General features: G+C 34.0%; 1 protein-coding gene across 1 annotated transcript in view; it reads right to left on the reverse strand.

Annotated features, from left to right (window-relative positions):
- Positions 1-7,633: 7,633 nt before the first annotated feature.
- Hook1 (hook microtubule tethering protein 1) overlaps positions 7,634-15,326 on the reverse strand; it is a 56,629-nt gene continuing 48,936 nt past the window's right edge. The window contains exons 20-22 of the mRNA XM_015484926.2: positions 14,771-14,872; positions 12,506-12,574; positions 7,634-11,092 (exon numbers count right to left, since the gene is read on the reverse strand). Of these exons, the coding sequence (XP_015340412.1) occupies positions 10,922-11,092; positions 12,506-12,574; positions 14,771-14,872 (342 nt within the window). The 3' untranslated portion in view covers positions 7,634-10,921. The remainder of the gene's footprint in view (positions 11,093-12,505; positions 12,575-14,770; positions 14,873-15,326) is intronic.

Genomic DNA, 15,326 nt, shown 5'->3' on the forward strand with positions numbered 1-15,326 from the left:
GATACACTATAAATCAAATAAATAGTATGGGGCCATTCCCTTTCAGAGCTCATAGGTTATTACTGGTGGAAGGGGGAATGGGGGATTATGAATACACAAATCATTTGGTGTTAATAGTCTCTACATGAGAATGGATACCAAAAGAAAAAAATTAAGTATATATAGTTCCACAACATTTTTCATCATTTCCATCACAGTCTAACAGTCTTGAGGCTGAAAGACATGTGTTGATGAAGTCCCGCAGGTTGACTTCTCCCCAGCTGCTTACCTCATAAGCCAGTTCAGTACATTGTGCCTTCAATTCTAGCCACATTTTTTCCAATTCCTCCTCCACCTCTTCCTCCTTTTTCTCCTTTCCCTCTTCTTTTGTTTTGAAATGTCTTATATTGCCTTAATTTTTGAAAAATTGTTCAGATATAAAAGTCTATTTTAACAAGTTTTTCTCCCCTCTTTTTAGCACTGTGATGATGTTTTCCCATGGTTTTCTGGTTTTCATTATCTCTGATGAAAGTTTCAGTTATTTATCCCTTGGTTCCTTTGTTCATTGAAGGTCTTTTGTCTTATGGTTGTTTCAAAGTTTTTTAACATTACTCCTCAGCAATTTGGTTATAATGTTTTAGTATAGTTTTCTTTACATTTTTCTTGACTGAAGTTGAGTTCCTTAAATCTGTGAGCTTATCATTTTGAGAAAATTTGGAAAAACTTTGGTCATTATTTCTTCAAATGTTGCTTTTATGAACTGACCTCCTGCCCCATATTCCTGGAATTTGAGTCATATAAATGTTAGACCCATTAATGTTGACTTACTGGTTACTGAGGTTCTGTTATTTTTTTCAGTTTTCTCTCTGTGCTCCCGTTGGGATAGTTTCTACAGCTCAGTTTTAAAGTTCATTTTTTTTTTCCTTCATCAGTGTCTCATTTTCCATTAAGCAACTCATTAATTTTTTAACATTATACATTTTTCCACTCTGGAATGAATTGATTCTTCTAAATTTATAGTTTATTTCTCAATTATTTGCATGTTTTTCTTTAAATCCTCTATACTATCCATTTAAAGTCCCTGTCTGGTAATTCCATATTTCAATCATTTGTTCTGATTTTTTTCTGATTATAGGTCACATATTCTTGCTTCTTCAAATGTCCAGTAATCATGGATTAAATATATATTTTTCATTCTTGAGTGTTTGGATTATTTTTTGTCTGCTTTAAAGAGTGTTTTGTTTTGTTTTAGTAGGCAGTTAATTTACCTGTAAAACACCTTTGTTTTTTTTTTTTTTTAAGTTTTAAAACTTTGTTAAAGTGGGTCTAAAGTAGCCTTCATTCTGGGACTCCTTGAGGTAACTTTTCTGGGGTCCCTACTGATCACCTGAGATGTTTAATGTGGTTTCTCCACTTTGCTCAGTGTTTAATAATTCCCACCCAGTAAAACCTATGGCAACCATTAAGCTTATAGCTTTTTGGCAGTTAGTTATTTTGTCCCCACTAGATGCTCTTTGCCCAGCCTCTTGGAGTCTCGACCTATATCTACAGAGGTCAGCTGATCTCCTTGAAGATTTATGGAGCTCCTTCTTGGCAGAGCTTGTTCCTTTCTCTGCCTTACAAATTCCAGTCATGTCAGTCACTCCAAACTATATTTTCTCATCTAATAAAGACTACTGTGATCTGTTCCCTCTCCTTCTTGTAATGGGGTGCACTAAATGCCTCCAGGGAGAAAGTCAGAGATGGTGGAGTTCACTTCATTTGTCCTTTGTTTTGGGAATCACAGTCCTGCAGTTCCACTTTTCCAGTATCTGAAAACTCTTGTGTATTTATTTTATTGATTCTTTTGGTTCTTTTTTTAAAAATAGGGTAGTTTTGCTTGATCTTTTTTATTGATTTTTTAAAAAAATAAATGACAGTGGAATGCATTACAATTCTTATTACACATATACAGCACCATTTTTCATATCTCTGGTTGTATATAAAGTATGTTGACACCAATTCATGTCTTCACATATGTACTTTGGATAAAGATGTTTTCTGGTTCTTTTTAGTAGAAAAGTTAGTCCACTACTAGATAGCATGAAATAGAAAAGTCAGCACAGTGTGTTTTAACTTTTTATGAAACTTGACTAGAGGAGAATAATTTAATTCCTTGTGTCTGTACCCTTTTCAATGTGACTTAATAATTCCTCCCTTCAAGAGATAGAATCCATTTACCATTGTCTTCACTCTGGGCTGGATCACTGATCTTTTTGGACAATAGAATGTGATGAAATGAATTTTCTGAGCCTTGGACCCAAGAGAAGTTATGTGCTCCTGCTTATACTTTTGGAACTCTTATACAAACCTATGTTATTTTGTTGGATGCCGAGAAATTTACAGCCCAGTCATTGCTGTTACATTGCCCTAATGGAGAGCTGGCCAGAGCTCTAGCTAATAAGGCTAGCTGATAAAAGCAGGTTCAAATCTAGAAACTGAATAAGCATGAGAGAGCCCAGATGAATCAAGAACTTTCCAAATGAGCCAGTCTACTTCCAACCTGAGATTCATGAGTTAAATAAGTGGTTAATGGGGAAGCCAAAAGCACAGTCAACAAAAACAAACTTGACACAGAGGATTCTATCATACTATGAAGTTTCTATACAAAGAAGAAAATAATTTGAAAATACATCCTGCAGGAGAAAACATTTGCCAACTATTCATCTGAAAAGGACTAATATCCAAAATATATATGAAATTCCAATGTGAAAACTCAAGAACAATTAAAGCTGGGAAAATTATTTGAATAGACATTTCCCATAAGAAGACACAGGGAATGCAGGATCCAGCATAGAAGAAAATAAAGGATTCCAAATGCACTTAGCCTCTTGGTACCTGTGTTCTCACGTGTTATGTCCTCTTCCTTCTAGTCTCCCTTCCTACTGCTCTGCCTCAAATGCTTACTGTGCATTGTCTGTCTACTTTCCTGTACAGGTCAGGGATGGATGAAAGGGTTAAATACATAGAAAAAGAACCCAAGCAACCCCTGAAGATTCTGGAGTTCAAAAAGGAAACAACAGTAACAAAAAACCATTAAGGCCCACAGTAACAAAGAAAGCCTCCCTAGCCTCACCAGTGTTTTGTTTTGCTTTGGTCCAGGGTTTCTCTATACTGTATCATCTGTCATCTTGCTATTTCCATTGTAGGTGTTAATGACATTTTTATTTGACTGAACTGAAAAATCTTTCAAGATCAGTGGTCTCATATTCATTTCTTTGTATTCTATTTGGTGAATAATATAGAGAAAGTAAAATAAGAAAAAAAAGTGGTTTCTGTGTTTAGCCACTGAATTTCGAGGAGCATTATGAAATTTACAGCATTATGAAATTTACAGTATGAGTTAACTGATAAATTCCTTGAGGGCAGGAAGTGTTTCTGTCATTCATTTTTGTGACTGCAGTATCAACAACCATGCCTGGAGCATGAGAGGGCTCAAAAAATGTGAGTTAATGAACAGAATAGATACGATGATTGTGGACTACTGCTAGATTGAACCTATTGCCAGAAATCAAATCTCACCACTACTCCTTTGTCCTTGTCATCTCACCTGATGATAATACTGTAATCTCTCAAGAACATAGTGGAAGAGCACAGGCTTGTTCTGACCTATTTCAGGCCCTTTTTTCCAGATGGCTTTTGGAAGAGTCACCTTTCCCATTTCCCCAGGCTGGTTTCTCAAGAGCAGGTTGATGCCCTGGATGGATATTTTGTAGTTTCTGGGTCACTCTTATGTGTGTGTGCATCACTATGAACTATTTATTGTCTTAAAAAACTAAGAACTTTTCCTTCTTTTGATACAGATTGGAAATTAAGCAAGAAGAAAGAACCAAGTAAAAAGGGTCCCTGTCCCTTTCAGGGTTTGGCACTAAACCTGTGATGAGGCCCACTATAAATATTAGGGTCAGAACAGAAGCTTCTCTTTGCCCAAATACATCAAAGGTCCAAAAATAACACTGAGTTCTCATGCACATAAAACCACATTAAAAGATTCCAGGGAGTAGCACTAGAGAGTCAGTTGGACTAGAAATCAGAGCTTTGTGGCTATGCCAACTTGAATTCAAACTCAAACCCGTTTCATCACTTATTGCCTTTTTCTTATGAATTAAATAGGTTACCTTACTTTCCTGAATTCAGTTGCAAACAAATCTACCGTATAGAATTAATAACTCCAGCTATAGTAGATAATATAATCGGTCAAAATATCTTCTACCCCTCTCTGAGGTGGTTTTCCTTGTGATATTTCTGTGAGATGATTATATATAACCACCTTGATAAATGCAGGAATAGCCATGTGATTAGCTTTAGTCAATAAAATGAGAGCAAAAATTCCATGAGTCACCTTGGAGGGCTTAAGAGTCAGCTAGTAGTTTAACATGTTTCTTTCCTCTCTGTCATGAGACCAGCAACGTCAACATAAGGATCTGTCAGTCTGTGTCCTGTGTGACAAAGACATGAAGCAGAATCACAGCTTATACAAGATGGATATATAAGGAACAAATATTTTGGAGCCACTGAGATTTTGGAATTGTTCCTGCATGCTGAGGTATCTAATATACCTGTCTTGTACTGGTTATGAAGAACAAAGATAGATGGATATCGAGGTGACACAGTGTGCCTGGAAAATAGTAAATTATAATAGTAATGCTGTTGCGGTTATTCTAAACAAAGGGTCCAGCTATATTGTTAAGCCTTGGAGAACTTATTTTTCCCCTGGGCAATTTGATCTTTTTTTCACTGGGTTCACAGAACAATATAGTCATCTCCTTATTGGCTACAGGATAATTAAAATTTCTTTAGCAAGGTTGCCAGACAATAAAACACCAGAGAACTGTTACTGGTAATCTAGGTAAGTGGGGCCCTCTGGAGGCGGGGGCTTCCCAGAATTTGCATCACTTTTAGTGTGAGCCTGCTCCTCAGATGAGCAGAGGATCACTTCTGTGGTGGGAAACCTGCTCTCCTCTTCAATTACATCTTTTAGTACTCTTGCTAGACTACTGAACTATTAATTTCCTGAACAAGCCAGATCTTTTATCATCTTCAGGTCTTTATATAAGCTTTTTTTCGCCCCTGCAAGACATGTCTAATTACACCTGTTAGAGTCCTATTCATCCTGCAAAAGCTGCTTGCTTTAATGTCCACTCATGCATTTTCCTTGTTAGTTTCCTTCTCCATTCCCTAATAATTACAAAGCTTGTATTTTCTATTTCCATGTAAACTTCCAGTGCTGTTGAGCTTTGCAGAGGAAACTATCTTGTTCACAGAGGTACAGTTCTTAGTGTTTCATACATAGTAGATGCTAAATAAATGTTGAACATGCAGTGGGGAACAAACTGCTTAGTGAGCTGAATGCTGCCAGTATACCATAGATTTCCCATCATTATGCAGGAAGCTCTCTACCTTTCAGTGCCTGTATTTCACATTCTGGAAAATAAGGATTTTAAAGATTATTAAGGTAATTTCTACTTTCAAAAATCAGACTTGTGGAGAGAACTTCTGAAATAACAAAGACTTTTAAAATTCATTCCTTGAAAAGAGTCCAGAGACCACTAGCAAAAATTGCTCATATAATTTCCAGGATTCTGAAATGGAATATTTTCAAGATTCACCAAAATCTTGCAACAATTTGAGCATTTGTTTATAAAAATAAGAACCACCTCTCAGGAAGAACAGTTAAAGTCCTTCTCTTCTCTGCTCTGAAGTATTCCTGAAAAGCAACCAGCTTACAACTATGGCAACTGAGAATATCAACCAGAGCAGCCCCCAGAGGGAGCAAAAATGGGTTTGGAACACTGGTAAGGCCCATCCCCAGAAAACTATCCCTATTTGACCTTTCTGGCAGTTCCCTGAAAAATCCCATTCTCAAGACTCACATTTGGTCTTGACTCAAAGCTCACTGTGAGAACCATCACATAGAGTATATATTGAAATGAGTCACTGACAATTGTACAACGCTGCAGTAACCCAAAGTGGTAATACCAGTTAGTACTAATAAGAGTTTAAAAGGTAAAAGAGAAGTCCACTGGTGCTTCAAAAGCTATAACATATTCCTAGAAATCTAGATGGGCCTACACACACCCAGGGAGAGACCCAAGAAGACTGTCTTTCACTCCTGGCTGAATTGAGGGCCTGGATAAGTAGGAAGTCACAGTCAGAATATAGTTGCAAATGTTAAGGGTATAACCTAGCTCACACAGAACACTTTGGAAAAGGCTGACTTAACAGCTCAAGGTCTTAAAGAAAACCTCTGACCAAAATCAGCAGAACACTATGCTATTAGAGAATTCCAGTGGCTGTACATGATAAAAGGAAGTTTTGCAGAATTAATCCAAGTGAGTCTTTAAACAGAAAGCAAAAATAGTCACAATAACAAAACCTGGGTGTGTGTGCAGTACAGTCTGATTTCCAGTTTCCACGTATCATTTAAAATGCCAATTTTCAACAACAAAAAAATCTTTAATCATGCAAGTAAACAGGAAACTATGGCCCATGCATGGAATATGCAGTGTCTAGAAACTGTCCCTGAGGAAGCCCAGATACTGGATTTACTATACAGAAGATTTAAATAAGTATGTTCAAAAAACTTAAAGAGTCATATCTAAAGAATTGAAGGTAAGCATAACGATTTCTCATTGAATGAAAGATTATAATGAGAGTGAGCAATTTAAAAAGCAATTAACTATAAATTCTAGAATTGAAAATATAATTGAAATTTAAAATTTACTAGAGGGGATTAGCAGTGTATCTTCAAGCTGGCAAGATGATTTAGTAAACATGAAGAAGGTAAATCAATGAAATTATCTACTCTATGGAGCAGAATGAAGAGAGAAGATGAGAAATAAGCAGAGCTTTAGAGACCTATAGGACACAGGTAAGTGTATCAACAGATGCCTAAAGGGGGACAGAAGAGAAAGAAGGTATATTTCAAGAATAAATGGCCTAACTCCAAGAACATGGAACACCTGTGCTTTCCTAAAACTCAATTTCACAACTCGACGTATTTGTATAGATTGGGAAATGTTAGAATGCTACAAAAAAATAACCCCAACCCCCCAAAAAAAATCAGCTTAAAGATTTTGAAAAGATTAAGAGACAACTAAGCTGGAAGTTCACAGCTGACATGGTTAAAATATGATTGCAGGCATCCAAGTTCCTTTTTCCTTATTGTTCAACTATACCTAAGATTGTTTCAGGCACATGGTATTTCAGACTGGGGACTAAGGAAAGTAGCCCATTCTTTTGGTATACGCACACATCTGTACTATTCACTCCATCAGTACTATTAGCCAGAATTTAGCTAAATGGTCTCACACCCAGTTAACAAGGGATTCTAAGAAGTAAAGTTTTGAGGGGTATTTTTTCTGACCCCCTGGATATTTTTCCCCATATAAAACATGGGGTTCTATTATTAAATGAAGAACTTGAAAATGAATATTAAGAGGTAAGTAGCGGTCTCTGAAATTTTGTTGCCTAGAAATGTTCTGGACTACACATTATTGAAAGATGTCTCCATTTGAATGGGGAATTTGGAAATATAAAAGGACACTCAAAAAATCACTTTATACGTCTTTTCATTGACAAAATTCAAAGGAAAAAGAATGCATTTTTACCAGTCTTAAACATTTTTAGTCCTTTATTTAAAACAGCAACTGAATGTATTTGTGCCACTAAAAGCATCAAAGCTAACAGACACAGAAGCAGAAAGTTTATTTACTTAAAACATTTCACAATTATATTATTGGACAAGACCCAATATAATTTATTTAAAATAATATTCTAAACACTTACAAAAATAAATCAAATATTGCTTCTATTTTTTCAAGTGTCAAAGTCTTTGCCATAGAAAATAGAAAGGGCCCTTTAAAAACTAAACATTATATTTAAGCTTCCCCTGCATACTATCTTCTTTTATGGTTTGTGCTTTATAAATTTCCAGACTACTCTGCAATGTACAGGTTCACAGTAAAAACATTTGCATACAACTATATACTCACATTTTAACACAGGAATGTTTCTCATTAAATATGCACATAGAGTACTGTGGTCTAAAAGCTCCCCCACCCCAAAGAGTCAGAAGTGTCACTACACAGAAACAGGTGCGGCTGTGGAAGCATTATCTAACATTTGAATTATCACACCCATTATCAAAAGATGATGACATGTGGATATGGGATACTCGGTGTAATATGTCTACATAAGACATTCTTAATCTATACTAAATTATTAACCTCATTCATTGAAAAAATAAACTTTAAATATTTCTCAATACATTAGGTTAATCTCAGGATAAACATCACTGTCATGTGTATATTAAAAAGAGAAAGGAACATTAATCTTTGAGCTAATGCTCAAAATTAAAGATCATTTCAAATTGGTCTGTAGTTTTACTTTATAAACATTGGGACATTCAGTTCTTATAACATAGATAAAAGCTGAATATCTCTTTCATAGTATATACATTCAAGCCTCCCTTACAACACAGATGTGTATAAATCATGGTTTGGAATGAAACATTTATAATGCTTTACCACCCACAGGGTGTCATTCTCACTACATTAACCAGATGTGAAAAAGAATCTCACTTCTGATCAGTTCCTGAATTTCTGTATGAATAATCACAATATAGAATTTTACATTAGTCTTGTTTATAAATACTTATATATCAAACATTTTAAATTCTACTTATTAATTATAAAAATGCCAAATCAGAAAACTTGTTTTTTTTCTGTTAAGAAAAAAGTTTCTAGCCTACATCCTTATTCAGAAATTTCACAATTTATTTAGAAATTCCAAGTATAATAACTGAAAATTTATTAGCAATTGAACTGGAATATACTAGTCTTTTGAGATTGATGTTTTACAATATATTCCATTAAAAGTGAGCTTGAAGAGTTTGTAAAATCTCAATTAAAATCAAGTAGAAACACCAAAGGGCAGATGTTTTCATGGCCAAAATATACCAAAAAGCTGTAATAATACTTAGAAAAGTTTAAATATAACATGCTAAAACATTTTGAAGTCTTATTTTCTTTCACTGAAAGTCACAGGCAAGCAGACACTATAAGAATATACAAAAATGCAAACAATATAATTACACAGATAAAAAACATCAAAATCTAAGAGGTAGTCAACAGAAGTAATCTTGATAAAATAAAATATCCAGATAGATATTCCCTAAACTCAGAGACCCAAACACAATATAAAATTTTTGTACTTTAAGTGATCAAAAAAATTACTAAGAATTTAAAACCAGCTATTTCAATGAAAATACTGCAGATGGAACAATACTCATATTTGGAAAGAAATGCTAAGAATAAAACCTAGACCACAGATCTATAGCCTGCCAGCCAAATCTGGCTTATGTGATGCTATAAATAAACTTACTGAACTACTGCCATGCCCATTTTGTTTACATGCTGTGTATGGCTTCTTTTACACTAGCATAGAGTACTTGAGACAGAGAACATGTAACCCATAAAATCTGAATTATTTACTAAAATATTTAAAATCTATCCCCTCACATAAAGCTTGCTAATCTCTGGTCTAGACATACTGCTGATATGTACTTGTTGTATTTGTTGAACAGCACTGGAAAGATTAATTACAGTTATCACAACATATGGTATGCAACTATTTCAAACACAAAATGAGAGTTACATCACAGTTCAGTTCCTTGTTACATTTGAAATAGTTCTAACATTTATTTTTATTGTTGTAGTCTATATTTGAACTGCCTGATACAGAAGCCACTAGCCACATGTTTGGTTGGAGATGTGCAGGTACAACCAAACAACTAAACTTCTTATTTTAATTAATTTAAATTGCCACATGGCTATCATGATGAACAACAGAAATTTAACAAAACTAATATTCCAAAGTTGTGATTTTTAAAAATGCGCCCCCCCCCCAAATAAAAAAGGAACATTTCTAAAAATAAGAGCTTTGGGCAAAAATGATCTGCATACCAAAAACTCAGCCCAAGACAAATTCCTTAATTAGTAAACAAAATCAAATTAATGCTACATTGTTTTATCACCACTTCACCTCTTTCCAGAAGAGACAAAAACTATTATATTGTGATGTACTTTTTTTAAAAGCAAAAGCCAGATAATTTTATGCTTTAAAGCAATAACTGTAATTTTCATTAATTACATTAAAAAGTATGTGGCCATTTTTATACAAAGAATATTTTTCAGCTTGCTTTCCATCAGAAAGGCACCTGTTACAAATGTCAGTCCACTTCCCACCCTTAGCATTTCAACCAAGCTCTTCAGAAACCCTTGTTTATTAGCTGGTACATGTGAGAATGATGACTTCTTTCACAATCTGCGAATTTTCCAATCAGTCATTTTTTACTATGGCAAAGTCATTTCAATATTGAAGTTGTCCAAACATTTACCTTCCATGGGGTGACAAAACATACCCATTCAATGACAGAAGAGAGAAGTAGTAAAACCTTGGGTATATCGAGTCAAACAAATCATCCTTGTATAGTTTTCCATATGCCTACCTCAATGACTATTTTTACATGGACCAAAAACATTAAACAAATATAGAGGCATTTTTAAATTACATATTACTGATTACATGTTATGAATTATCAAGTTACTAATACAACTGAAAACATTAAACTAAAATATACAATTTGAAATTATAATACTCTTAAAAGACAAATGTTTGAGAAGTGTGCTTAAATACATCTTCCAATTATTCAAATGTGCTTCCCAGAGAGATAGCTAATTCTATACTTTATTTTCAGTGTCAGCTGATAAAATTAATGTGATGCATTTTGATTCTAAAATAGCTGATTACCAAGCATCTTAACCTTCTTTTTCAATCTGGCAGTAAGCTAAAAGGTATAAAATATTTTAAGGGCACTTCTGTTTATATTTTCTTTTGCAGTTTAATCAGATGTTGTAGCAGGAACTTTAACAGAGAGATTTCTTCGGGTGTTGGTGATGTGCCGCTGCTGTGCTAAGAATGATCGTGCAGGAGTATAGACACCAGTGTCTTTGCAAGCACTACTGCCACTCACAAGCCTGGATTCCATCCCCAGTTTCTGGAATGCTAGACTCTGAACCAAAACATATAAGATTACTAAATATATACATAGCTATATCCATCCATCCATCTAGCTACCTATGTACACACACACACACACACACACACATTTATCCTCAAAACAATCCTAGAAAGCTAAAGGTTATCTCATTTTTATAGAAGAAAATAAATATTCAAAAGCAGATTAATCTGCACATGGTAATGCTAATAAAAACATAAAACCCAGTTTCTCTATTTTAACTCACTAAAATTGAAATCATTACAGCAGTAGCCTAAAGCCAGGCACAGTGGAGCACACCTGTAATTTCAGCAACTCAGGAGGCTGAGGCAGAATGATCACAAGTTTGAGATCAGTCATAACAACTTAGTGAGGCCCTAAGCAATTTAGTGACACTCTGTTTCAAGATAAAAAATAAAACAACAATAAGAAAACAACAACAACAAAACAAAACCCTCAGTATCTTAAAAGAACATACTGGATTTGGGCTTAATTACAACAATAGGAAAAGGTTCCAAAAAAAATTTTTATGTTTGGACCCACTCCAGCTTAAGCAGACATACCATACAGAAAAGCTCAGATTGATGATTCTTAAAAGTATGGTCTCTGGATATATTGATATATGACAAATGACTATAGTTTGGGCTATTTTTTTTTTTTAATGAGAAGGCATTACTCTCACTAGACCTCCTAGACCTCAAAACAATTTTTTGAACTTAGCATCATAAATAGCTAATACAAGAAATATAGTAGATGTTCAACAAATATAAGCTGAAAAATGAAAAAAGAACTTCTTATTTGCCTTGTATCTACACCAACTAGTCATGGAAAGACAACTAGTGCTACATGAGGAAGCACAGCACACACATGTGGGCTATAAACAGAAATTCCCTTGTGTTAAGTGATAGATAATGATAGAAAATGGCTAAAATCTTATCCTAGTTAATTAGCTCAAAGGAAGCTTATACATTATAGAATGCTACTCTTGAAAACATCTCACTAAGGATGACAAAATTAAAGTTCTGTATAATATTATTTTTTTTCTTTAGTAGAATGGATAGGATCATTATTGAAGAGTACTGCTTCAAGAATTTTGCATTAGATACTCATGTTTTTAGAAACCCTTTATCAATACAAATTAAAAGTTTCAGCTCAAAGCTATTTTAAAATTTTTTGATTTTTATGCCTGTTCTAAATGTGCATCAGTTAAAGGCTGATGAGTTATGAAACAATTCAATGAAGTATAATCAACATTAATAGAAAGAGGATATGAAGATAAAATATCTGAGTATAGTATGCACGGCCAGAGTAATTTTTCTTTCAGTTATATAAACACGTTACATCCTGGTTAATGGTATAAAGTATATTTCTATTGTTCACCAAAAAAGACTATTTTAAATATCCAATCACTGGCTACATTTCACCCACCTTATTATACCAGGCAGAAACAATGAGCTTTTCTTCATAATCACGAAATTTTGCTACTTTACATTCACTCTGGAAAGAGATATGAGGACATTTAAAATCTCAGAAATTGTTCCAAATTACCCAAAACAGAATAATTTCTTCACAATCTCATTGTTGAGAGAATATGAAGAATGTATTTGTGAGGCACACAAAGTAGTCAAAGTGTGAAATGATTCATGCAGAAATGTATTCACAACATCTTTAGGAAAGAAGATTTGTGACTAATCTTTATTTCAGAAATTTTACTAAAAGAAACAGTGATTTAATATGGGCACACACACACACATACAGACAGACACACACACACCCTCTCTAGTGAGTCTTCTGCTGCTGTTCCTCTTATCTTGAGGAAAAAAGCAACTGGCTTAGTTATCAAAACTGGGCTTCACTTATGAAGAGCTGAACCAAGGAAAAAGAGGATGCACTGTATTAGATTCCCAGCAGTAATTTTTATGTGCCACTGCAAAGGCTGGCAGTCTATTTTTATTAACCTAACAGCAAATTTTATAATTCTGTAACACAGAATTTTGTGATACTATTGAGCAACCGATATAAGTGGCTCATAAAAAACTAATCCTGAAACACTTTGGGAAAGACACTCAAGATACAAAAGGCATGTGGACACTAAATCCGAAGGTGATGCCCTTCTGGCTCATACTATTCCAGGTGCAGACATCCTTGAAGGGGTAGCAGATAGAATAGCCTCTGCTATTTATATCATGTTTCTCCTTTCTTCTTTTTCAGTGTGTATAGAGATGCATACACAGAGCACTCTTACATGATCCTTTTGGAAGTCCTACTTCAAACAATAGCAATTGTATACATTCTCGTTGGCTTGCAGTGGGAAGTAAAAAAGAGCCACTGAGATGTCAAAGATTATGTCATCAAGTCTATTTTTCTAGAAGTACAGATTGAGGCCCAGAGAGGAAAGGTGATAACCTTAAAATAGATTGCCAATAAAGCTATAATCCTGGCCTCTGATTTATGTAATATTTATTGATGTGTATACAGAAGCATAAGAAATAGCCTTTGCTCTCATATACTTCAAAATGTGCCAAAAGGAAAACCAATACTGCTATTCAATGAATTAAAAAAATACAAGAACTCATTACAGAGAGACAACTACCTTTGCCTAAGGAATATAGGGAAACTTTTACAGAAGAAGAAACATTTGAATTGGATCTTGAAGAATTAATAGCACTTCTTTAGAAAGACATCCCTTCCCAGTACTTTTCTCAACACACATCATGGTCTGAAGAAACACTGACAGCATACACACATATGCTTGGTGTACATTCTGGATGTAGGAAGGAGTGGATTAAAGTCAAACCTTTAAACAAACATATTTCCACCAAAGTCCACACCTATTTGTTTAGAAAAAAGGTATCTGAATAGAATGTTTTTTGAAATATAATATTATTGATTGATTTAAAAATAATCCTACTATCATTTATGAGAATTTCAAGGCCAGAATATAAAATTCAACATAGATTTGTAATTATTTACATGTTGGTAAAAGGAAATATATATTGACTTCAAGAATAGCATTATGTCTCACCATAGTATTAAAAAATTTTGTAAACCACTCTGCAAAACAAACTAGAATATGCCCAATTACAAAATTTAAGAATATACAATTCCATGCTGGCATATTTATCCAAGCCTCTAAAAACTGTTATAACCACTAGCACAAAAATACTTTTAAAATTTAAAGATTCAACTAATTAATGAGATCATTACTTACATAACCTTGTATGATAATAAAGATGGCTGCTTTGTTTGGGGAGTTACTGGGATTCTAGGAGTACTTCATTCTACCAGAAATTCCAACTAATTTTGTTTAGGTTCAGGTGAGGAACAAGAAAAGATGAGATAAATCTGGCTGAGTAAACATAGTACTTTTTTTAAAAGGTAAGCTCAGTTTTTTCTTTTTCTGCATGAAATCACATCCTCACTATCTAAAAGGAACATCGCAGTGAATGATAACCATAAAAATTGGCTATTAAAGAGGGAGGGCTACAATGAGAAAATAAAGAAGACACACAAATCATGTATGTGCCAATCTAGAGGGCTAGTAAGATACTTTGTAATAAATATACTGATTGCTAAATCACTACATTTCTAACATTTTTTGAAACTTGATCATTAATGGATAATATATGAAAGGAATTAATTACCAGACTTCCCCATAGAATAATTAAAAATGTGTGATTATGAATGTTTTACCTCCAGAATCTCAATTCTTCTCTCTTTCTCTGCCAACTGCTTTCTAAGTAGCATTATTTCAGCTGATGCTGGATTTAATTTGGGATCTAAAGTTTTTATTACCTGTTTAAAGAAAAAATAATTTATGTTCACTTTATCTATTTGCAAATAGTACTGTCCTCCATCACATTTATACAAATTACTAAAAGTTGGATAGGGGAGACCAGTGGAGTAGAAGTAGGACAATGAGGGAGAGAGGAAGGAAGGAAAAGAAAAATAAAATGAAGTTAACAAAAATCATACCTAAAATGAAATAAATATACTTAGAGAGAGAGAGAAAGAGAATTTTTAAATCAGAATGTAGCAAAAATATTTGGCTAAACTACAGAGATGGCATTCTTCTGTTAGGAAACCAGTTTTGGAAAAGTCAATATTGACAATACAGGAATATTTTCGGCACAAACTAAATGAAGTAGGAAAGTAGTCCACATCGTCATCTAGGAGCTAACAATATCTGATTACAATTAAATTATAAAAAACAAAAACAACATATTCTAGAGTTAGGAAATGGTATAAA

This window comes from Marmota marmota, unplaced genomic scaffold (genome assembly GCF_001458135.2).
Source record: "Marmota marmota marmota unplaced genomic scaffold, marMar, whole genome shotgun sequence".
NCBI classification, from domain to species: Eukaryota; Metazoa; Chordata; class Mammalia; order Rodentia; family Sciuridae; genus Marmota; species Marmota marmota.